Source organism: Pan paniscus, chromosome 6, assembly GCF_029289425.2.
Source record: "Pan paniscus chromosome 6, NHGRI_mPanPan1-v2.0_pri, whole genome shotgun sequence".
Lineage (NCBI taxonomy): Eukaryota > Metazoa > Chordata > Mammalia > Primates > Hominidae > Pan > Pan paniscus.
Genome location: NC_073255.2, coordinates 38,738,122 through 38,763,433, shown reverse-complemented (window position 1 = coordinate 38,763,433; position 25,312 = coordinate 38,738,122). Strand labels below are relative to the sequence as shown.

At 40.6% G+C, this 25,312-nt stretch overlaps 1 protein-coding gene across 3 annotated transcripts in view; it reads right to left on the bottom strand.

The window, feature by feature from the left end:
• BMPER (BMP binding endothelial regulator) overlaps positions 1-25,312 on the bottom strand; it is a 249,954-nt gene that overhangs the window by 193,219 nt on the left and 31,423 nt on the right. For all 3 annotated transcript variants that reach the window (XM_008964331.4, XM_024929696.4, XM_034963926.3), the window contains exon 3: positions 24,100-24,199. In XM_008964331.4, coding sequence (XP_008962579.3) covers positions 24,100-24,199 — 100 coding nt within the window. The remainder of the gene's footprint in view (positions 1-24,099; positions 24,200-25,312) is intronic.

Sequence of the window (25,312 nt, the reverse complement as noted above, 5' to 3'; positions counted from 1 at the left end):
TCTCGCCTGCCTGGACTATTGCAACAGGCTCACTGACTGTTTCTCCTGGCTGTGGTAGGGACCTTTCTTAAGCCATCCTCCTACACAGCTGTCACTGTGTGCTCTTTCTGGCCTGCTCATGTCATTCACAATGACCAATGGTGCACAGACTGGCTGAGGTACAGACCAGGCACCCACCCCTAGCCCTTTTATTCTAGACAAATTGGATCAGAGTTTCCAAAAGTAGGAAGTGGAAGAGGAATCTAACATGTAGCCAGGATTGAAAACCATGAACCTTTACTGTAAACATCAAAGATATCCCGGGCCTGGCCTCAACTCACCTCTTCATCCTCTATTCTGCTGTTCCCAAACTTGTACTCCCTCCATTGCAGAGAAGCTGTACTTAGAATTCTCCAAAACATGGCCAGAAGATCTCAACCTGCGATTTTGCACATGCTGGTCCCTTATTGAAAAGCCTGAATCTCATCCATTTTCTCCTTCTCCATTACCCCACAAGGAAACCTAGGTCACCCAAACTTTCCTTCCTTGCCTAACTCATCCTTTTTCAAGACTCAGCTTAAAAATCATAGTCTCTAGGAAGCCTTCTATGAAACTTCCCCACTCAGAGTATGCTCCTGTGTTCTTTCTCCATGCACAATGTGAATTCCAAGTCCCTTTGTTTGTGGGAAGCACTTGATAAATGCTTAATTTCATTGGTAAAAAATAGCAGGCACCAACATACAGCTATTCCTACAAACTACAAAAATAGAATATAGAAAGGGTGACATTCACTGGATCTCCTGTTTTCTCTTAGGTATGTGGTCCCATTCAACTCCTCTTCCAGAAACAGGAAAGCTTTCTTGGAGCTATTCAGATAAGTGAACTTTCAGTAGAGTGCCTTTTCCTTTCAAAATCTATTTTGGTTCCCTAACTACTGGTTTATTCTCAACTACTTTTTTAAAAAGCACACAAACAGTCATATTTATTTAAATTAAACCAAACTGGGAGTCTTTGAAGTCATTTCATGCCACATGGCACAAGGAAACAGAGCAGACAGGTCTGCCATGCTTTGCTGCTTCCAGGCCACCTGATAGGGCACCCCTGCTCCCCTGGACTTGGTCAATAAGCCTCAAATTACCCCAGCCCAATACAATTTTTTTAATGAACCACTTTTCGGACACTGTTCTCCAGAAACATATGGAAGTATAATCAAAAGGGATAAACATAAAATCTGACTATCCATTCTAGGGCTTAAACAGTATCCTTAAGACTTCATTTAAAACAGGCTTTTATTACTCTTCAAGGCTGTACCTACCATGAATCCTGGAGGCAATTGTGCTTATTTTTGGCTAATGGGAATTTTATAGCCAAACCATTTCCTCAGTCCCAAGAGAAAGAATCAGGCCCATGAACTGAGTTCTTAAATAGTAGCGTGTGCTCCCTCGCCACAAAATTTTTTTCATTGCTTTTTTAGCTTCACTTCCAATTAGGAATTCAATATGCGATTGAAATGAAATAATTGACAATAGAAAAAAATGATAGAAAGCTATTTCACTTAATTTTTGATGATTTAATGAATAAACCCCAAATATGCAGAAATTTCAGATGAGTACAGTGAATCACTTGCAAATCCAACTGACTTCACCAGTATAAAGGAAGGAAAAAAAAACTTCCACATGACTTGCTTGGATTTCTAATCTTTGTGTTTATTGGAGACTGTAAAGTGATGAAATTGTGGCTCAGTCGCATAACTTTATAGTATCATAATAGATACAGTATCTGCCATTGACCATAAGGTAATACAATACATTCTATGAACCACAAATAAATTGGGATTCTAGTCAATAAAATATGCTTTTGAATTTTTAATGTAATTAATACAATAAAGGGAATATGCAATGCATTAAGGGAGAAAAATCCTTGCCGCAACTTTTTATACATCACCCACCATTCTTGCATTTGCTCTCTACTTAGCATAAACCCTTCTAAATATGGGAGTGCCTATTGCTCAGGGCTGAATCCCACTGCAAAAACCATCCTATCTTCAGCACCCCACTGTCAAGCAGTCAGCCCCACTCTCAAGCAGTCAGCTCTCATTGCCTCTCAACAGGCAAAGAAGGAAGAACTAAGTTGAGCTCATGCTGAACAAAAATGGAGAAAGAAGGAAAATAATATTACACCAGGAGAGGCAGTCCTGTGAGATTATAAGGCAGGAAAATGTCACTAAAAGCCACCTCCAAAGATGAGGTACCAAAAACAATTTGAAAAATATTATACAAATAATCTTCCAACAGGAAAAAGGGAAAAAAAGGAAAGAAAATTTAAATAATTGCATAATTATTATAGGTGAGGCATTGAACTTAGAGTTTTCACATAGGACTTAATTTTATTCTCATAAAAGCACTTGTATTAGTCTGTTCTCACACTGCTAATAAAGATATACACAAGACTGGGTAATGTGTAATGAAAAGAAGTTTAATGGACTCACAGTTCCACAGGGCTGGGGAGGCCTCACAACTATGGTGGAAGATGAAGGAAGAGCAAAAGGACTTCTCACATGGCGGCAGGAGAGAGAGCGTGTCCAGGGGAACTCCTCTTTATAAAACCAGCGTATCTTGTGAGACTTATTCACTACCATGAGAGAACAGTATGAGGGAAACTGCCCCCGCCATTCAATTATCTCCACCTGGCCCCACCCTTGACACATGGGAATTATCACAATTCAAAGTGAGATTTGGGTGGGGACACAGAGCCAAACCATATTAGCACTATAGAACACATAACAAGGACCTCATAACGCAAAGGTAGCACATCTAACTCCACAACAGATAACATTTTACCCCCAGTATTTAGAAATGAGGGAACCAAGCTTCAAAAAAGCGCAATTACTTTGGGAACAAACGGCCACTCTTCTGCCTTACTCTAAAAGCCATGTTCCATTCACTATTTGAGTTGTGCTAGACACAAAGAAGGAGCTCAGAAAGTGATAGCTTCAGTAGTAAAAATGTTGTCCCTGGGGAAGATGGCATGCTGCCTTTCAATGATACTTTAAAAGGATGTTCCAGTGGTGGTACAAAGCCAGTATTTAAGGTTACATGCAGATTTTGTGGCTGGAGTGGTAAGAGCTGATGTTGAGGATTTATGTTTGAACTCTGTTCTAAATGTATTTACATTTGGCTACCAACTATGCTAAGCCTTGGGCCTTTCAACATTAGGAAGCAACAAATAATGAGGGCTCAAAGCATCAACTTCAAACATCTAAGGGTGAATTCATACATTTTTCATAATAAGAACATGTTTTGCAATGGGATTCAGCCCTGAGCAATAGGCACTCCCATATTTAGAAGTGTTTATGCTAAGAAGAGAGCAAATGCAAGAATGGTGGGTGATGTATAAAAAGTTGCAGCAAGGATTTTTCTCCCTTAATGCATTTCATAATAGGAACATGTTTCTAGTCTGGGGTGCATAGTAGCAGCCTAAGAAAGTAAGATTTATTTAAAGACAACAAACAACCAACAACCTCATAAGGAAAATTACGGTGGCTATAGACAAAAAGTCAAGAATGGAACCCTCCGTTTCCTCAAAGTAATTTCAAAGACATCAGTGACAGTGTAAAGAATAAATGTGTTATCTACAACACACGTATGAAACACCATCTGTGTCACTAATGCATTATCCTGCATGATTTTTATACTTTAGAAAACATATTACTTAATGTAAACTTTCTGGTTGATTAACTAGGGTGTTCAGGGCTCATCAGGAAAAATTGTCAAAAATATTCCACCATCACTCTTTATCTTTTATTTTTAATTCTGAAATATAGATTCACAGAAAGGTGCAAACAAATATACAGGGAGGTTCCATGCACCCTTTGCTCAACCTCCTCCAGTGTTAACTCTTGTAGAACTACAGGACAGCAGCAAAACAAGGAAACTGACAATTGTGCAATCTACAAAGCTTATTCAGATTTTACCAGTTTTACATACACTTATTTGTGTCTGTCTGGGTGTGTGTGTGTTTCTGTGCAGTTTTATTATGTGTACATTCTTGTAACCACGTAACATACAGAATTGTTTTATCACAACAAGACTCCCTCAGGCTATTCATTTATAGCAACACTCAGTTTGCTTCTTGCCTCTGTCTCTAATCCCTGGCAACCACTAGTCAGCTCTCCATTTCTATAATTTTGTTATTCCATAATATTAAAGGAATCATCTAGTATGTAGCCTTTTGAGGTTGACTCTTTTCTCCCTGAATAATTCTTCTGAGCTCCAACCAAGTTGTTGCATGTATCAATTGTTTGTTCCTTTTTATTGCTAAGTATCCATATCATTCCTTGGTATGGATATACCACAGTTGGTTTAACCACTCACCTACTGAAGGGCATCTGGGTTGTTTCCAGTTTTTTGCCTTTTACAAATAAGGCTGTGATGAACATTTATTCATCACAGCAGGATTTTGTGTGAACACAAGTTTTTGTTTCACTGGCATAAATGCTCAAGAGTGCAATTACTGGGTCATGTGGTAAGTGTTATGTCTAGTTCTTTAAGAAACTGTCATACTGACTTCCAGGGTGGCTAAACAATCATTTGACATTTTCACCAGCAATGTATGAGAGATTTTCCACGTCTTTGCCAGCATTTGGTGTTATCACTCTACAGTTGACCCCTGACCAACCCTCTTGAAGTCAAAAATTCAATATAACTTTTCATTCCCCAAAAACATACCTACTAATAGCCTACTGCTGACCAGAAGCCTTACCAATAACATAGTTGATTAACACATATTTTGTATGTTATGTGTATTATACACTGTATTCTTACTAAAGTAAGCTAGAGAAAAGAAAATGTTATTGAGAAAGTCATAAGGAAGAGAAAACGTATTTATTATTCATTAAGTAGAAGTGGATAATCACACACGTCTTCATCCTCATCACATTAACGTAGGCGGAGGAAGGGGAGTGGTTGGTCTTGCTGTCTCAGGGGTGGAAGAGGTGGACAAAGTGGAGGAGGTGGAGGAGGTGGAAGGGGAGACAGGAGAGGCAGGGACACTTGGGTATAACTTTTATTGAAAAAGATCTGCCTGTGAGTGGATTCACAGAGTTCAAACCCATGTTGTCCAAGGGTTCGATATTTACATTTTTAGCTATATTGATAGGTGAATTAATATTTTATTGTAGTTTTAACTGCATTTTCCTGATAGCTAATGATGTTAAACATCTTTTTATGTGCTTCATTGCCACCGGTATATACTGATGAAATGTCTCTTCATATCTTTTGCCTACTTCTAATTAGATTTTTTGTTGTCCTCACAAAGCTTCTGTAGAACAAATGATTGTTATATTGATGAGGTAAATTTATCAATTTTTCATTTTTATGAACAGTGCTTTTGGTGTCAAGTCTGAAAACTCTGCCTAGCTCTAGGTCCCAAATATTCTCCTACATACGTTTTCTGTGAGTTTTACAGTTTTCCATTTCACGTTTAAGTTTGTGATTAATTTTGACCTAATCATATGATGTATAAAGTTTAGGTAAGGTGTTTGTTTTTTTGTGGTTTTTTGTTTGTTTGTTTGTCTGTCTATGAAGAGCTCACTGCTGCAGCGCCATGTGTTTAAAAAGCTAGCCTTCTTCCATCACATTGTTTTGGCATTTTGTTAAAAATCAGGTGGATATATTTCTGTCTTAGTCCAGGTTCTCCATTCTATTCCGCCGATCTGTGTGTCCATCCTTCTGTCCATGCCATTTTGTCTTTATTACTGTAGCTGTACTACACACTTTGAAATTGGGTAGACTGATTCCTCTCACTATATTCTTGTGTTTCAAGATTGTTTCAGCTATTCTAGGTCCTCTGCCTTTTTATGCAAATTTTAGAATAAGTTTGTCTATGTCTACAAAATACCCCTGCTAGGTGCTTTTTAGACCATTTTAAAAATTACTTATATGGAAATATCAGGCTTGATCTATGCCTCATTGAGAAGCCTCTTTCACTGTGGGATGAAGCCGGCCTATGTTTGCTGAGTACACTTTTGGGAAGCATTTTTCCACGAGTAGTCCAAGGACTAAGGGCATTCCTAGGGGGCCTGTGAAAACACACATTCCTGCACCCATATTTTTCTTCCTATCTGCCACCTTTTACCTGGGCTCTTTGCTGGAAAGTCTGAGCTGAGACTCATTTGCTTGGGATGATTTTAGAACTGTGCAGCCAGCAGAAGAGACGTCTGATTCAACAGCACAACGTTGTACAGAGTCTTCTGGAAGTCTGTGTGGCTGCCTCTGATTTCATGCCATGAGATCAGAGGGGTTCTCTGTCACATTTGAAGCATGGGTAGATAAGTGATTAAAGAGAAAAATTCACCCATTCTAAAAACAGGACAAAATTGATAAAGGCCTTGGCCAGGCACGGTGGCTCACGCCTGTAATTCCAGCACTTTGGGAGGCTGAGGCAGGCAAATCACCTGAGATCGAGAGTTTGAGACCAGCCTGACCAACATGGAGAAACCCCGTCTCTACTAAAAACACAAAATTAGACAGGTGTGGTAGCAGGCACCTGTAATCCCAGCTACTCAGGAGGCTGAGGCAGGAGAATTGCTTGAACCCGGCAGGCGGAGGTTGTGGTAAGCCAAGATCACGCCATTGCACTCTAGTCTGGGCAACAAGAGTGAAACTCCATCTCAAAAAAATAAAAAAATTGATAAAGGCCTTAACCTATGGGCAGGAACTGTGGAAGAGACTGCCAAATATCTGTCAAGAAAAGCAGCTACTGACCCATGTGATCACACCGGGAGAGGAATGAGGAGAAACCTCCACACCATAAGCCCACACCTCATCCAAGCTGGAATTAAAGCAGGCACTCATGGGAGCTGTACTGGAACCTCCTGCACTCCCTGAATCTCAGAGCAACCATTGATTTCTGAATTTTAGTTTATCAACAAAGGCTTATACTTTTAAATTATATTTCTTTCGTTAGTAACTCTTGTTAAAAAGAAGAGAAGTATCAAGCACCTGGCTTGTAGTCAGTGGTGTGCTGCCCATATTTAACAGCCAGCTCTCTAAGAGGAAAAAGCCCTGACTTTGAAAGGCATTCTGATTTCCAAGGTATGAATACTTCCACTGTGGTCATTCCTGGCAACTAATGTGATATCAACAAAAACAGTGCCAGGAAGATAACCACTTCAGCACATCACAGTTTAAAGTACTACATATTTTAATATTAGATGCCAGTGGCTCTGTGAAACCTTGTATCTTCCTAACAGGAGACCATGAACTTTCAGGTAGAGTTTAGGGTATTTTATTAGCATTAGAGGTCATGCTGTTAATCCCATATACCTACATAAAAATACTTAAGCATACTAACAGTCACATATTTTCAGTTTATGGCATTATGTCTGGCCCTCCTTCTCCTAAACTTGGTATATACAACACATCATTTAACCAGGAGAATATTCATTCATTCCAGAGACTCCCAAGCCTGCTGAACATCAGAACCATCTAGGGGGCTAATTCAGAATATAGATGCCCAGTGGAATCAACACAAATGTCTATCAACAAATGAGTAGATAAACAAAATGCAGTATATTCATACAATGGGCTATTATCTAGCCTTTTAAGGAATAAAATTCTAATACCTGCTACAACATGGATAAACCTTGAAGACATTATGCTAAGTGACAGAAGCCAGACACAAAAGGACAAATATTGTCTGACTGCACATACATGCGGTACCTAGAATAGGCAAATTCATAAAGACAGAAAGTGGAATGCAGGCTACCAAGGGCTGAGGGGAGGAGAGAAAGAGAAGATATTGTTTAATGGGTACAGAGTTTCAGTTTGAGATGATGAAAAAGTTCTAGAAATAGATAGTGGTAATGGTTGCTCAACAATGTGAATGTACTTAATGCCATCAAATTGTATATTTTAAAATGATCAAAATGGTAAATTTTATGTTATGTGTGTCTCACCATAAAAAAGAACACATTTGCCTGGGCCTCACTCATTGGAGATTATGATTCATTTGGTCTGGAGTAGGGCTCAGGCATCTGAGTATTTTACAAGCAGTCCTGGCAATTCCAAGACACAAGCATGTTCAGGACCCACTAATCTAGTCCAGCCCCTGCATGATACAGAGGGGAAAACAAAGGTTCTGAAAGAAATGTCTTGGCCAAGGTCAAGTAACTAGAAGTGGCAGAGTCAATAATTGATTCCCCATCTACTTCCAAGTCCTGTCTTCTTTTCACTTCATTCTTCAAATAACTGAGGGTCTTTATGACTATTACACAATCCTCAGGCTGCAAGGCTTAGAAGTTCCCTGTCTAGATGTCTGAATACATTAACCAGGCCAGGCTTTTGCCTTCAGCTCCTCTGTGTGGCCTTGCCTCTGGAGGTTTGAAGATGTTTGTCTTGCTTCTTCATTCACAGCTTCATCAAGATGGCCATGCCACAGTCCCCGGAACCCAGTATATTAAAAACTCACAGTGCAGGTTCGGAGAATGCCTGGACACTCTCCGACAGTCAGAGGACTGCCTCATGTGTTCAGCATCAGCCAGTCAATGCCCAAGCACGTCTGCAGATAAACATCTTCAGCCCTCCAACCACCAACCTACTAGAAACATAATTAGCTGGCTCTGATGTAAATAAGCTCATACTGAGAGAAGGAGGCACTCAAGTTCATGAACATACCAATGTACATTGTTCACCTTCATTATCATATTAGTCTTGTTAAACATCAATCTCTCTAGCAGACAGATTTCTAAGTCAATACACATTAGCTCTAAGATGAGGTTCCTCTCCAAAAGAAATATAGAACATTTAATTCTAAAAAGAAAAAAAAGGAATCAACTTCTGAAGAAACTACAAGAGTATTCTCTGATCAAAGTCCAGTAGGAACATTTACCATTCAGCATCATGATCATTTTTAAAATAACAATCAGATGCCTGCACACTCATGCATCTTCCTCAATAGATGCATGTCACATATATGGACATACTTTCAGTTTCAGAGTTGCTGAATTTAAGCAGCAAATAAAAGAGAACCTAGACAGACTGCAGGGGCTTCGGTGTCAAATCATTCCTTTGCCAGGGTTTCTGATGATGCACCCCAAGTTTCTACCTAGAATACCTCACTTTATTCTCTCAGCTTTATGGCCCTCCATGAAACAATGTCATTAGAAGCCTCAGAGGAGATAAGAATATTTTGGTTCCAAAATATTTTGAGATGATAAGCATCACTGTGATTTTATTCTCACAGTGAAATATACTATAAGACAGGAGGGGGAAAAATCATCTTAAAGTGCTGGGCAGTTTACTCTTCATGATAGGTACACTATAAGCAGTCGCAGAATCATTTTAAGAGCAGCTGCAGAAAACCCAAAGCTACATTAAAGGTTCATTCTATATGATGTTATAAAAGAAAGCAGATAATCACATCAAAATTATGGTACCTTGGAAATCCGAAGTCCTAATTGCAGAATATTACTGGTGGCTTTGCACAAAAAATTGAAAGATCTACTAAAAATTACATTTAGGTGATCAGTAAGTTTATTAGTACTATACTATACTACAGCCACTACCATATGAAAATATACTTAAGCTGTGGTGGTTTTAATTATCTTTTTTAACCTCTATGGAATTCAAAGAAGGAACAATAAAATATCAAGGGCCTAGAACTTGTTGGTAGACATTCAGTCATTTTTCATCCCTATTTATCCATTCTCATTCGCTCCCTATCACTCTCACTCAACTTCAACTACCACCCTCCTCCACCATGGCCAGGAACAGTTGCAATCATTTAATGTGAGTCAACAGTACTACACTAAATATGCTTATGACATCATGAGACACATGCTGAACTAGGAAGATTGAAACTTAGTTCCAATTTTCCCATCTTTCTCTTATTCCCTTTTATCCAACATATATTCAGGGGGCAGCCAGTCTGTACCAGGCACAGTGATCAGAGCTGAAAATACTATCATCCCTACCCTCCCAAAACTTCCAGTTTAGCAGGAGTTCCAGAAAATCAAAATGCTGAATCACAATTGAGGTTAGTGTTAAGAAGAAAAGATACTTAATTGTACAGCAAGTACCCATGAATGCCGGGAAGGAATGCCCAAAGTGAAATCTAAAAAATGGGTCAAAGTCAGCTCTACAACATAGGGTAGAAAAGCACTCCAAGCAAAGGTTAGAGTATGTTCAAAATTCCATGGCAGGAAGTGAGCACAAAACATTGAGAGAAACAGGAGAAACCCTCCCGTCCAGGTGCAGTGGCTCACACCTGTTATCCCAGCACTTCAGGAGGCCAAGGCGGGTGGATCACTTGAGGTCAGGAGTTCAAGACCAGCCTGGCCAACATGGTGAAAACCCATCTCTACTAAAAATACAAAAATTAGCTTGGCGTGGTGGTGCATGCCTGTAGTCCCAGCTACTCGGAAGACTGAGGCAGGAAAATCCACTGAACCTGGGAGGCAGAGGTTGCAGTGAGCCGAGATCCTGCCATTGCACTCCAGCCTGGGCAACAGAGAAAGAATCCATCTAAAAAAAAAAAAAAAAAAGTCCCACCAGGAGAAGTGCAGAAGATGGGGAGACAGGGGAGAGCAAGACCCAGATCTTGCAGGGCTTGGTGGCCACCTAACCAGAGGAGGAGAGGGAATGGCCAAAAGCAAGCAAGCGTTTGCTAGCTTGTACTGTGTGCACTGATTGGGCAAGCTATCTTCTAGCTGTAAGTATCATTCTCGATTGATGCTTCTACTTACCATGTGTCCCAAAGCTGCTCTGGGTATGGTTGGTAGAATTCTAAGCTGTATCCAACCCCTGATACACCTACTTTGTGCAATCCTTCCCTTGAGTGTGGGCAAAACCTGTGAATGTGATGGATGTCACTCCCGTGATTAGGCTGTGACCAGAAATTGTGCAGGTGTAACTTGAGTTATTATCCTGAGTGGGCCTGACCTACTAAGTGAGCCTTAAAAAGGGTCTACAAGCCATAAAGGTCCTCTCTTGCTGGCTTTAAAGAAGGAAGCCACTCTGCAGCTGCCAGGAACTGAATTCTGCCGACAGCCACGTGAGCTTAGAAGAGGGCCCTGAGCCTCAGATGAGACCAGCCCTGGATGACATCTTAATTGCAGGCTTGAGAGACCCAGCTAAGCTGTGCCCAGAGCCCCAACCCACAGAAACTGTGGGTTAATAAATGATGTTATTTTAGGCCGTTAAGTTTGTCATAGCTTGTTGTCTATCAATAGAAAACTAGTACGCTGGCCATCAGCAGCAGAAGGAAGCTCTGTGAGGCTGGGAGCCTCTGAGACTACCCCCATTCTGATATGGCTGTCAGGCACTTTGCATATGAGATATCAGGGAGACCAGAACTACCACCCTCCTCCACCATGGCCAGGAACATTCGCAACTTGGCCCACTTTAGAAAGTGAACATGGAAGCACCAGAAGTCCACAACAAGCCTTAGAAATCTAATCTTCTAACTTAAAGGCAACCACAAACTTGCCCCTTAAACTGCCTTCCAGAAGTCTACAAAATCTAAAAAACAAAGCCCAGGAATAAATGGGTTGAGACAAATTTGACACGGAAAGCTGATCTCTGTTTTAAGTTTCCTTACTAATTTTAACAACAAAAACAGCTTTTTGTGAAGTATGATTTTAATGTTAACAAGGTCCTTTTAGACAAGTAGGGTCATTTTTATTGAAATGCCAAAATAGCCTGGTTTATATTATGGGTAGCCAATCTATGAATTGTAACATTTTATACATCTTTTTTTGGTTAGAGAAAAAGAGCAGGGGAAAGAAATCCCTCTTGTTTTTTTGTCTTGTTTTTTTCTTGTCTTGAAAAACGTATTAACAACCTCCACTCAAATTTCTGAGGCCAGGTGGATAAAATTAGTTAAACTGCATAGGTTAAAACATCTATGCAAGCATTCCAGAATCTAACAACTTTCATCAAGAAGCATGTGAGAAATTCTCTTAAGCACAAAATCATGGGAAAAAAAAAAAAAAACACAGTGGCACTGGAAGTGAGTAGCTCAATGGTGGTGAGGGAATGCAATCTCCAAAGATGTTTTAAGTGACAGGTTAGAGTCTCAGCATTAAATTAGCTAAGAGTAAAGCTAGAGACTTCTATTTGGTTAGAAATGAAACACACACACACAAAGAAATGAAACATGCACACACAGAGAGAGAGTATGCAGAGGCTGGCTCTGGAAGGATCCCAAGAACCTGGTACAAAGATTGTCTCCAGGACAAAGTCGCTGGGGTCAAGAGTGGGAGGGAAACTTACTTTTACTATAGATATTTTTGGGTGCTTTTAAGTGTGTAATTGCATGACCTATTTAAGATATTGTATGCAGCCAAGCACACACATACACACATAAGAGCAAAGCTCATCTCAATTGTCTCACTGGAACACTGCTGCAGTAATAAGCAGTCATGAGTACTAGTGAGGAAAAAAAAATTGAGTTGAGGGTTCCCAGCATAAAGGACAATTAGTAAGAAAAGCCACTGGTTCCTAAGCTACATGTTGTCAGTCACCTCCAAAAGCCTCTCTGCCTACACACTTTCTTTCAAATTGTTGGTCCACCCAGACTATAATCAGTCCTGGAGGGAGAAGGGGGCTGTGCCCGGGTGAAGAACTGCCGAGTTCATTTCTCTCTCTCTCTCTCTCACTTTCTCTCTCTCTCTTTCTCTCTCGTTTATCTCTAGAGCCATCACAACTCATCTCTCCTCCTTCCTGCTTATCTCACAGGCAGTATGATACTGTATTAGTCCATTCCCACATTACTATAAAGAAATACCTAAGACTGGGTAGTTTATAAAGAAAAGAGTTTTAATTCACTTACAGTTCCTCCGGCTGTACAGAAGGCATGGCTGGGAAGGCCTTAGGAAACTTACGATCATGGCGGAAGGCAAAGAGGAAGCAGGCACCATCTTCACATGGCCAGCAGGAGACAGAACAAAGGGAGAAGTGCTACACAATTTTAAACCAGATCTGGTGAGAACTCACTCACTATCGTGAGAACAGTAAGGGGGAAATCACCTTCATGATCCAATCACCACCCACCAGGTGCCTCCTCCAACACTGAAGACCATAATTCAACATGAGATTTGGGTGGGGACACAGAGACAAACCACATTATATGCCAAGCAAGAATGGGACACTGGGAGTCAGAAGACCCCCTCTGCCTCTGAGCAATTGTACAATCTCTCTCATCATATAAGTTTTCCCATCTGCTAAATCAGAAGAGTAATCACCACCACCTCAGGGCTGAACACAACTCTATCTCTGAAAGCCTAAGATTGGAGGATTGTCTTCTCTTCCAAAGTATTCTCTAAAACTCTTTCACAGTGTAGTTTACATGATTAGCAGACCTTTTAGGGGAAGGCAACTCATTTCTTATTTGGGAGGCAAAACCTGGGGCAAATAGCATCCAGGTTGATTAGATATAATAACTACCAGAGAATTTGGCCATGTCTAAAAGAAAGGAAAGCAGAGGTTGAGGAAAGAACCACGCTTTTGTTTGGGCAGCAGACAATGCATGGTTATGACTGCCAAACTAAGTTTGGTTAAAAGTAAGCAACCAGACTGGCACATGGCTAACTCAATCTTTCCATCTTAAAACATTTCAACAATAAAACAATTCACTCTGTCAACACAGAAAGTGTCATTATTTTCATATGAGAGTTTTTTTAAATGTTTGTTTCTATATATGGTAAGTAGCTGGCTCCCTCCAAAACAACCACATAGCAATATTCTGAAAACCATGATCATCTTCCAGGTCATTCTCGAAGCAGCACTGAGAAGAGGTCCCTTATTCATAACCTTGTACTATACAAAAGGCAACCTATAATTAATAATGCTTAATCTATTACCATTATTCATAGTCCCCCTTTACATTGGTCAGTAATTGGTCTACAGACATGAGCTCAATTCTCTTAAATTTCACAATGCATGTTTTGCTCTTTAATTCTTATTTATCAGAACCTAGGGCAGTTGATCTCATTTTGGAAATTGATGTGCAAATATTTATATTTTGCCTTTTTCTTTTCATGAGACATCATAGGATTTTAAAAATCAAATATAAAAGTTAAACTATTAAAAAATGCAACCCATGGGATCATAACCCATAGAAAAACAAGACAAAACACAGAAAAATCAAAGACAAGAAAAGGTTATGGAAAATAAACCCCACTTGACAAATGAAAGACTTTTTTTTCAATCCTTCATCAAACTCTTGTGGACAATTAATATTTCATGCTCTATATGAGGAAAGAAGATGGAACTTGACCTATAAATGTCTGAAACACACCTTATTCACTTATGATCTACTAATAGCAAACATATATTCAGATAACAAACACATTATTGTTCATGAAAGAACCCTACATTAAAGGGTGATTTTCAGTCCAAGTAAATACAGAAAAGCTGCCAAAACCATCTGTTTGACTCCCGATGATCTCATTTGTTTTCATCAAACAATATTGAGTTTTTTCAAATTAGATTAATCTTCTGCCCAGTTTTAGGCTATTTGGATAAAAATGTATAATTATTATTAGCATAAAAATAATCTCAAAAGCACACTGAAATATTTGCCTTAGAGAAATTAGTTATAATTTACTTACTTTTCTGTTTTAAAGAATATTCTGGCTTCATAAAAGCTAAGGACAATTTGGTAAGCAGCACTATTCTATAAATACCTGGCCCGTGGATTCACAAATAATTGTTAAATTAATAAATGAATGGAACATATGAGCAATGCAATTAAAGAAAACAGGAACACAAATGCATGCACACACAAAGCCTTTCTAAGAATACGTTTGAACTGTGAGTTTTCATATTTCTGTCCTTAGGCAGATGTACTCTCCTACCATTGCCTTTTCAATATCAGCATCTTTTTCGGAGGAAAATAAGTAAAAGTCATGATAGGATTCTGTTATCTTTTTGTGTGACCCCTCTACTCCTCCTCAAACAATCAACAAACAAACAAAAACTTATTACAGATTTGTTTTAAATCAGATTTGTTTAATTCAAGGAAGCCTAGAAACTGGTACCTTAACAAGTTCCCCAGGTGATTTTGAGTGGCAGGCAATGACTAAGACCTACGTCATGACTTTGTGTGTGCCAGAACCTTCACCCGGGAGCCTTGTGCAGAGCAGCCCTTTTTGAATGTGATTACCTTTTACTTGTTCATAAAAACGCATTGCTCTTCTGGAAAGCCTTCCCAGGCACATCCCTGATTCCTTGCCTGCTAGCTAACCTCCTTCCCTTCTGATACGGTTTGGCTGTGTTCCTACCCAAATCTTATCTTGAATTGTAATGCCCATAATCCTCACATGTCATGGGAGGGACCCAGTGGGAAGTAATTGAATCATGGGGGCAGTTTCCCCCATGCTGTTCTCATGATAGTGAGTTCTCACGAGATCTGATGGTTTTATAGGTGTCTGGCATTTCCCCTGCTGGCTCTCATTCTCTCTCCTACTGCCCTGTGAAGAGGTGCTTTCTGCCATGATTGTACTTTTTCTGAGGCCTCCCTAGCCATGTTGAATCAACTAAACCTCTTTTCTTTATAAGTTACCCAGTCTTGGGTATTTCCTTATAGCAATGTGGGAATGGACTAAAACACCTTCCCCCTGCACTCAGGCATGTCTTCCCCAGAGAACTTCCCAACCAGATGGTACTTCTCTGTGTCCCCTTAATGAAGCAAGCTCCTTGAGGACATGGTCACCCTCTGCTTGATCCTGGGTCACTAACATCTTGGCAGATGAATGACTGAACTTCTCCAGGCCCTCATTTTCCTCATATATAAAATAAGATAGAAATTACCTCACTGTTGTGAAGACTTAGTGGTGAGCATAAACCAAATAACTTGGTATCCAGCAATGGGGAACATAAGTCCTTCTGGTACTTCCATGAAGATAACAGATGGAGGTAAAGGTCTTAAAATCAACCAGATAATCACACCTCACAATCCGCAGTGCTTCAATACTACACGGACAGACAGATGGATGCCACAGCTTTCATGAGCCTCAGGATGAGAGCTCTTGGTAGATAAAAGCAGTAACACTGGCCAGGGACGGTGGCTTACAGCTGTAATTCCAGCACTCTGGGAGGCCGAGGCGGGTGGATCACCTGAGATCAGGAGTTCAAGACCAGCCTGGCCAACGTGGCGAAACCCCGTCTCTACTAAAAATACAAAAAAATTAGCCTGCCTGATGGCAGGCACCTGTAATTCCAGCTGCTTAGGGGCTGAGGCAAGAGAATCACTTGAATCCAGGAGTCGAAGGTTGCAGTGAGCCAAGATTGCACCACTGCACTACAGCCTGGGTGACAGAGTGGGACTCTGTCTCAAAAAAAAAAAAAAAAAAAAAAAAAGTCCAGGCACGGTGGCTCAGGCCTGTAATCCCAGCACTTTGGGAGGCCAAGGCGGGCGGATCACGAGGTCAGGAGATCGAGACGATCCTGGCTAACACGGTGAAACCCTGTCTCTACTAAAAATACAAAAAATTAGCCGGGCGTGTTGGCAGGCGCCTGTAGTCCCTGCTACTCAGGAGGCTGAGGCAGGAGAATGGTGTGAACCCAGGAGGTGGAGCTTGCAGTGAGCCAAGATCGTGCCACTGCACTCCAGCCTGGGTGACACAGCGAGACTCCATCATAAAATTATGTTTGCCGGCAGGAACAATGTTATCTCTGAGGAGCTGTATTCTGATCAGCATCCTGGCCTTAAAGAATAGGAATGACCCATGAAGACCCATAAAGAATGAGCATAGTAGTAAAGACCAATTTACAATATATATAAACTTCTGTAATTATTTAAAGGAATCAAATGACATTCCACATAATTATAAATAAACTATGCACATTAATTATAGAAGTAGCTCACATAGATAAGTACACATAGAATAAACGATAAATAGAAACTCAACTATAGAATATGAGGAATTTTAAATAACTCAAATTTCTCAAGAGACTAACCACGAAAAAAATGAGATGATAACATGCCTTCTTCTCTCATACTTTCCTTGTATTAGAAGTTTCAAAACAAACAAAAAAATTAATAATTTCTGAGCTATTTCAAAGGTTTCTAATGCAGAATATGTTTTATGATTATGATAACAATAATATTTCCCATTGAGAAAATCATTCTTAGGCTGGGCACTGTGGCTCATGCCTGTAATCCCAGCACTTTGGGAGGCCAACGCAGGTGGATCACTTGAGGCCAGGAGTTGGAAATGAGCCTGGCCAACACAGCGAAACCTCATCTCTACTAAAAATACAAAAAAATTGCCGGGCATTGTGGCACACACCTGTAATCCCAGCTACTTGGGAGGCTGAGGCATGAGAATCACTTGGATGCAGGAGGCGGAGGTTGCAGTGAGCCGAGATCACACTACTGCACTCCAGCCTGGGCGACAGAGCGAGACCTGTCTCAATAATAATAATAATAATTATTATTATTATTATTAATTAAAAAATAAATAAAAATAGAAGAAAAAAAATCATTCTTAAAAATAAGAGGCCAGTAAAACATTCCCCACATTCTTCATCTAGCCTATATTCTAAATTTAGTCCCTTCTGTCACTGAAGTTCTGCAATACTGGACCAAATTCTGTGAAAACACTACCATTTAAGTGTTAACTTGTTGACAACCGTCAGTGCTTTCTACACTTTATTGTAGAAAACACAACAGCAATTGATGGCACTCAGTTAGGCTCTTTAAATGGAGCTTGATACCACTTCTCACCAAACCACCAAAAGGGAGAGGAACATATCCCTGGTAATATGGGGAAATCCAGAGCAGGAGAGAACTGGGTCAGGAGTGTGAACGTTGCAGTGTGAAGTGGGGGAATCCGTTAGATGGAATGGCAATGAGGGAAGGCAAAGATATCGAAACAGGTCTAAATTTTGCCACATGTGACACCAGCTTTCCCTATCATCTTTTACGGAGAAAGGGCTTAAAAACTCTCAGGGAAGAGGGAAAGAAAATAGCCTTGTCTTTTTTGGAGCCATTTAGTAAAAATGTCCATCATAGTTTGACACATGCACACCTTTTCTCCCAACACTGTGATTTCTAGGTCTCTGTCCTTGAGAAACAGACACACATAGGCCTGACAGGAATGACAAGCTGGTTCCCTGCAGCTTGCAAAGACTGAAAATCTAAATGGCTATCAATAGGGAGGTGTTAAATGAATTACTCTATATCTATACTATGGAATCCATACAAGAGTTGAAAAAGCATGAACTGGCCTGGGAAAATTCCTAAGTCACATTGTTGTTGATTTTTAGGTTTTTTGTCTTTTGATATTGTGGGGTGGGGGGGGCAGTTTGGCCAAAGCAAACTGCAAAAGACCATTTCTTTCCATTTATGTAAAAAGAAAAGTACACAGACAAAATTATATATACATGTAATAAACTGAAAAAGGTCTGGAAAACACACAATAAATTGGTAACAGTTGTTATTTCTGAGCAGAGTGGGTTTCACAGGCTCAAAAAGAACTTCTTTCTCCTTTCTTGTTTAACTTTTTTAGTACAATAATATATTAATGTAGTGTTTAATTAAATTTAAAATTAAACATAATTGTGCCAAGGAAGGAAAGGAGAAAGAGAGAGAAGTCAGAAGGGAAAAAGAAAAGAAAGTTTCAACAAATCATGGGAGGAAGTGAGGCCAGTTCTTGGGGTTCAGGTCCCCCCACTCCCATTTACTTACACAATCGAATAACTGGAATAGACTTTCAATAAGCATTCCCCAGCACTTCAACATCAGAGTGATGTTTTCTTGGTCATTATCTGCTGTTTTCCTTTATTTCTTTTTTAATCATTCTAGTGATTTTCAAAATAGGAAGACAGCAAAGGGTCAGAGAGAAAACATGGCCTCCCACTACAAAAGGTAAAGAGATTTCTCACGCCTACATGGTCTCATGCTTGATTTTTCTCAAGTATATTGACCAGGATAGGTAATGACTATCAGCCTCTAAAAGCTGTGGGATGTGGTTCTCATTTCTCCATCAGGGAGGCCGACCCTCTCTCTTCCTTTCCGTTGTTTGTCTGATAGCTGTGGTCCTCAAGCCTGTCTGCATGAGGGTCTCAGTGGAGACTTAAAAATATACAGTCAGGGGCCCAGGCTGGGTGCTGCTGATACAGCAGGCCTGGAAGCCTAATGGTGAGACCACCTGGGTCTGTCTCCCATCTCTGTCACTTACTAGCTCTGTGATATTGGGAAAGTCACTAAGGCTCTCAGTGTCCCCATTTTTCCATCTGTAAAATGGGGCTGACCTTGTGAGGATTCAGTGCCTGGCTCCAAGAAAGTACCACCAGGAGTACTACCTGCTGCTGTTTTGATGAAGAGGATGATCATCTTGCTGACTACTATTATATAGGGCAAGCCCCAGGAATCTGCATTCTAACTGCTGCTTCTGTGATCCGTCACATTTTGAGAAACACCGTTTATACACATTCCCTCAGGTAAAAGGAAGAACAAACAGGAAACAATATTCAAGGGTAACCTGAAGCATCTAGTAAGCTTTCACTATTGGTCATCCACAAATAATACTAGATTCACCTTCCCATATGCTTGCTGATAGAGCCATGCCCTGCACCCATTCTGCCTGGCACCCACTGCACCATGTTAGGTACACGCTGTGTGCACCTCCGCAAGAGGCCTGACCACACAGCCTGGTGAGCAGCTTTAAAAACTGCAAAAGGTATTACCTCTGAATGCAGATACCATTCAAAATACAGAAGAATTCAGTCTATCAGTGCTCCTGTTACAATGTGTTAAGTCAAGGGTCCCCAACCCCTGCCTGGGCCACGGACCTGTACTGGTCTGTACCTTGTAAGGAACTGAGCCACATATCAGGAGGTTAGAGGCGGGCAAATGAGCGAAGCTTCATCTGTATTTACAGCTGACCCCCATCGCTCACATCACCGCCTGAGCTCCGCCTCCTGTCAGATCAGCTGCCGCATTAGATTCTCATGGAAGCACAAACCCTATTGTGAACTGCACATGCGTGTCATCTAAGTGTGCACTCTTTATGAGAATCTAATGCATGAAGATCTGTCACTGTCTCCCATCAACCCTAGATGGGACCATCTACTCACAGGAAAACAAGCTCAGGGCTCTCAGTGATTCTACATTATGGTGAGTTATATATGACACATTACAATGTAATAATAATAGAAACAAAGTGTGAAATAAATGTAATACATTTGAATCATCCCAAAACCATCCCCCCACCCCTGTCCATGGAAAAATGGTCTTCCATGAAACTGGTCCCTGATGAACAAAAAGGTTGGGAACCACTGTGTTAAATGATCTGAAAAAACGAGGCTCCATTTCTTTGCTAAGGAGACTCCATTGTGTATTATGTTACCTATATAAAAATATATATAATATAAATATATATTTATATTAAAATTATATTTTTATTTCTAACATATAAATTATATTATATATAAATATATAATATATAAATTATATGTAAATATATTACATATAAATTATATATAAATATATAATATATATAAATTCTATTATATATAAATATATAATATGTTACATATATAAATTCTATTCTATATAAATATATATAATATGTAATATATATAAATTGTATTATATATAAATATATATAATATATATAAATTCTATTATATATAAATATATATAATATATATAAATTCTATTATATATAAATATATATAATATATATAAATTCTTTGACCCTGAGACAATCATGCCTAGACATTATTTAGTTCCAAAGTAAACTATTATCAGCAAACTTCTGCATTACTATGATTCCTCACTAAATCACTCTCATTGAGCAAGAACAGTCAAAAGCTTCTGCATGAGCATGCAGGCTCTTGTTAGAGGACTTATCAGAAATGCAGCTGCTACTGCTGTCTCAGAATTTCTGCTACACACTGATCTGTTGTTGTTTTGTTGTTGTTGTTTTCTCCTATATGAATGCAGAATGCAAAAGAGTTACAGAGAGGTTTACTGGGATTCCTTGGGAGGCCAAACCCAGATTGGGTGAACACTCAGATCTGAGGGGCTCAGGGAATGCCCTCCCAAGGGTCTCCCTCCAGTCCTTATTCCTTTACTACACAAGGCTCTTTGGCTTTAGCTTCTTGCCTTTACTCACATTCAAAGCTAAAAACAAAGGTATAACCTAACTGCCCAAAAATGTGGTCAGAAACAACCAAACGAATGTTGATACACTCTTACAACAGAATCTTATGCATCTATTAAGGACGATATGTCCAAATAACAGAGATGTTATGCCCTAATGTTAAGTAGGAAAAAATATAAATAATGCAATATGGGTTGCAAAATATCAACCCTGTAAACACTTTTACATGGGAAAATACAGAAATAAATATATCAAACAATAGCAACTGCTATTTCTGGATGGTGAGACTGTATTTTTTTCCTGCTTTTCCACAGTTTAGACTATTTTTTGAGGCTTCTCCTATGAGCATAAGTTACAATTCCAATTAAAAAAAAAACTCACCAAAATACTGGGAGTCTCCAGTATTTAAGAGTGAACAGGACTGTGTCCCTTAAAACCCTTGAGACAAGCACTGTATTATGAGGTAGAAAGAGAGAAAACAAAGGGTGCATATTAACATCCACCCCAGGGCCCCTGAAAAGTCAGACTCACTGTATTAGTTCATTTTCACACTGCTACATAGAACTGCCCAAGACTGGGCAATTTATAAAGGAGAGAGGTTTAATTGCCTCACAGCTCAGCATGGCTGGGGAGGCCTCAGGAAACTTATAATCATGGCAAAAGGTGAAGGGGAAGCAAGGCACCTTCTTCACAAGGTGGCAGGGAGGAGAAGTGCCAAGCAAAGGGGGAAGAGCCCCTTATAAAACCATCAGATCTTGTGAACAGCACGAGAACAGCATAGCGGAAACCACTCCCATGATTCAATTACCTCCACCTGGTCTCTCCCTTGACAAATGGGGATTACAATTCAAGAAGAGATTTGGGTGGGGACACAAAGCTAAACCCTATCACCCATTCAGGAGTCCCTCTCATGAAGGTCCACCTTAGAGCAGGGCAGGATTCTTGACCTCCCCCCAAATGCGTTGGGATTTCCATCAGAAAGACAACTCAGGACACTGCACTCACTGGCCTGTTCTTGGGTCCAGATTGGTTAGAAGAGGCTTATCATCCTAAGCCCAAAAAGAATGTTCAGGAAATGTGTTTGTCTTGGGTATCTCTTTCCCTTGAAAGATTAAGATAAGAGGAGGAAAGGGTGGTGATAAAGGAATTAGCAGGTCAAGAAGGAAAGAAGGCTGTACACTACAGCATAAGAAAGCTCCCTTCTGCATGACCAATCATGGAGAAGCAAACTGAAAGCTTGTCAAGCATGCGAAGGGCACCAGTAATACTTCTATTACCTGAGAGATGTTGACATGCAGTACGGTAAATGCATCTTTCCATGTTGGTCCCTCCAACACAATTGTCCTCGTTTTTTGTCTTTCTGTTTTTGTTTTTTGAGATGGAGTCTTTCTCCGTCACCCAGGCTGGAGTGCAGTGGCGCAATCTTGGCTCACTGCAACCTCTGCCTCCTGGGTTCAAGTGATTCTCCTGCTTCAGCCTCCCCAGTACTGGGAATACAGGCACCCACCACCACACCTGGCTAATTTTTATATTTTTAGTAGAGACAGGGTTTCATCATGTTGGCCAGGCTGGTCTTGAACTCCTGACCTAAAGTAATCCGCCCACCTTGGCCTCCCAAAGTGCTGGGATTACAGGTGTGAGCCACCATGCCCAACCTGCTGTCCTCACTTAACAAATGAGGTGATGAGATCAAGAAAGGGTCCATGTCTCCCCCTACTCACATAGAAATGTGGTGGATGAGTTTCCTGAGGCTTAGGACAATAGACATTTATTGTCTCACAGTTCTGGAGACTAGAAGACCAAGATCAAGGTGCCAGCAGGGCATGCTCCCTCTGAAGGCACTTGGGAAGAATCACCCCTTGCCTTTCCTAGATCCTGGCGGCCCTGGGCACTCCTAGGCTGGTGGCAGCATCACTCCAGCTTCTGCCACTCTTTGTGTGTCTCTGTCTGTCTCTGTCTCTTCCTCTTCTTATAAAGACACAAGTCACATTGGATTTGGGGCCACCCAAATTCAGCATGACTTCATCTTAATTAACTATATCTGCAAAGGGCCTAGTTCCAAACAAGGTCACATTCTGAGCTTCCAAGTAGATGTGAAATTTGGGGAACACTCTGCCACCCAGTAAACTTGGATTCTGACTCGGCTGGGTGACTCCAGAGCCCACACCCTGAACACTGGGCTAATGTTGCCTCCTGCGTGGCCCCACACTGTGAAGCGCTATTGACATATACACGGTGTGAAATCCCCAGGGAGCTGATGATCTACATGAAATCACAGAGGGGGAAAATCACACCACTGCGGTATCCATGTGGGCTTCTGGAGGCCATAGAAATCTAAAGGGGAATGTGGCAGATGAGGGCTGAGCACCTTGAGCACAGGCAGCACCTGGACAGGTTGGGAAAAAAGACCCGCACTAAGGCCAAGAGAGAGGTGAGACTAGGAACAGCACATTCCATATGGAGCATGGGGCTGGAGGGTGATGGAAAATGAGGCTGGAGTAAGGAGATGTTAGAGATGCTTCAAAGACAGGCGGAGGGACTTAGATCTAATTTGGAAGGAAAGGAAAATTTTAATGAGGACGAAAATGATAAAACACAGGCTTAAAGACTTCTCTGGCAGATGTGGGCAGGGTGAGTGTGGAGCCTGGAAAAACTGAGTGTTGAAACTTGTTGACAAAATATGCTCATATGTGTGTGTACAAATATGCAGAGGCATGGTGGTTGACTCTTCTCTACGACATTTTAACAACCTGCCTTAGAAAACAAACGAAATATGAAGATGCTCACATAATTTCATCCCTCCTCCAAGAGAGCCCCTTTCCTTCCAGCCCCAGATACACACGTACACACAAACACACACATACACACACACACACACATCCTACTTCTCCTCCCCACCCATGTGCACCCCAGCCAAAAGCTGAGTGAAAAGGAAGGTGAGAGAAAGAGAAATAAAAATGCCTGAAGCAGCAGCCAGAAGACAAGACGGCCAAGACATCAATCACCTTTGCACTGTTCACAACAGGCTCCCCTCTGCTTGACGGCCAGGGCACAGTCTCGGGACAGCACGGGGCACTTCTCTCTCTTACATGTCACTTCCTTGTTCTAGACAAAAAGAGATACGAGACATTTGAAATAGACATCAAACAGAATTCCCCAAATCCTAACACACCACAGAGGTTTTCCGAGCCCCACTCTTATCTGGCCTTCACTTGGCAAGAAAACGCTGTGAGAGCAAATAGGATTTTGCTATCTCTGAAACAGAAATACCCATCCAGGAACACAGGACTTTGGAGATCAGAGTCAGATGAGAGGAGATGAAAAGTCCCTTCTTTACAAAGCCAGCTTCACCTAGATAACCGATTGCCAAGGGAGAAGTTCTCTCCCGCTCCTTCAGATTCTAAGGTTTCTTTTTAGTACACACTACAGAAACGATAATATTTGTGTAAACCATATTTTGCCTGTTGGGCTACCTGGGCCAGGACTGCATCGTGAGAACAAAAATATTTTCACATGGCCGTCCAACAATCCTTAATAGTAGAGTGCATTAAAATGCAGCAATCTAAAGTTCCAACTCAAATAATGACAAAGTTGAATATTGGATCGGCTTGGTAAAAGAAAAAATAATATTCTACATGCCAAGCAGAGACATGGACGTCAGTGTTTTCTAGCTGTGGGACAGCTGTGTTATATTAGCACTTATGCTAATGAACGTGTGGTGAACATTTGCATCTTTGGTTTTTTCCTGAAAGGTTAGCTGTTAAAATGTCTTAAAGAAGATACAAACATGATGGATATGCCTGTTTGTATATGGATTGTATGCACCTGAACCAAAAACACTGTCTCAAAAAATTCAACAAAATGTGAAATTTATCAAGTGGCGACCACATGCTAGGTGATGTGGCTTTCATTCTCACTAAAATTCTGTGAGGTCAGTATCGTTATCCCCATTTTGCAAACAAGAAAACTGCTGCTCAGAGAAGGTAGCTGACTTTTCCAAGATTACCCAGCTTTCCAGTGGGAGAGATGGAACTCGAGATGAAGACATAAATGTGTGCACACCTATGCCTTTCCCTGGATAACAGCAAGCACTACCAGTGCCTCATCTAGGGGCAGGTTGGAGAGGAGCAACTGGCCGGCTCTGCTCACCTTGAAATGAACCTAGAACTCTCTTGGAATATGTATTAATAAAGAAGAAAACCAAACTCAGCCCTGATA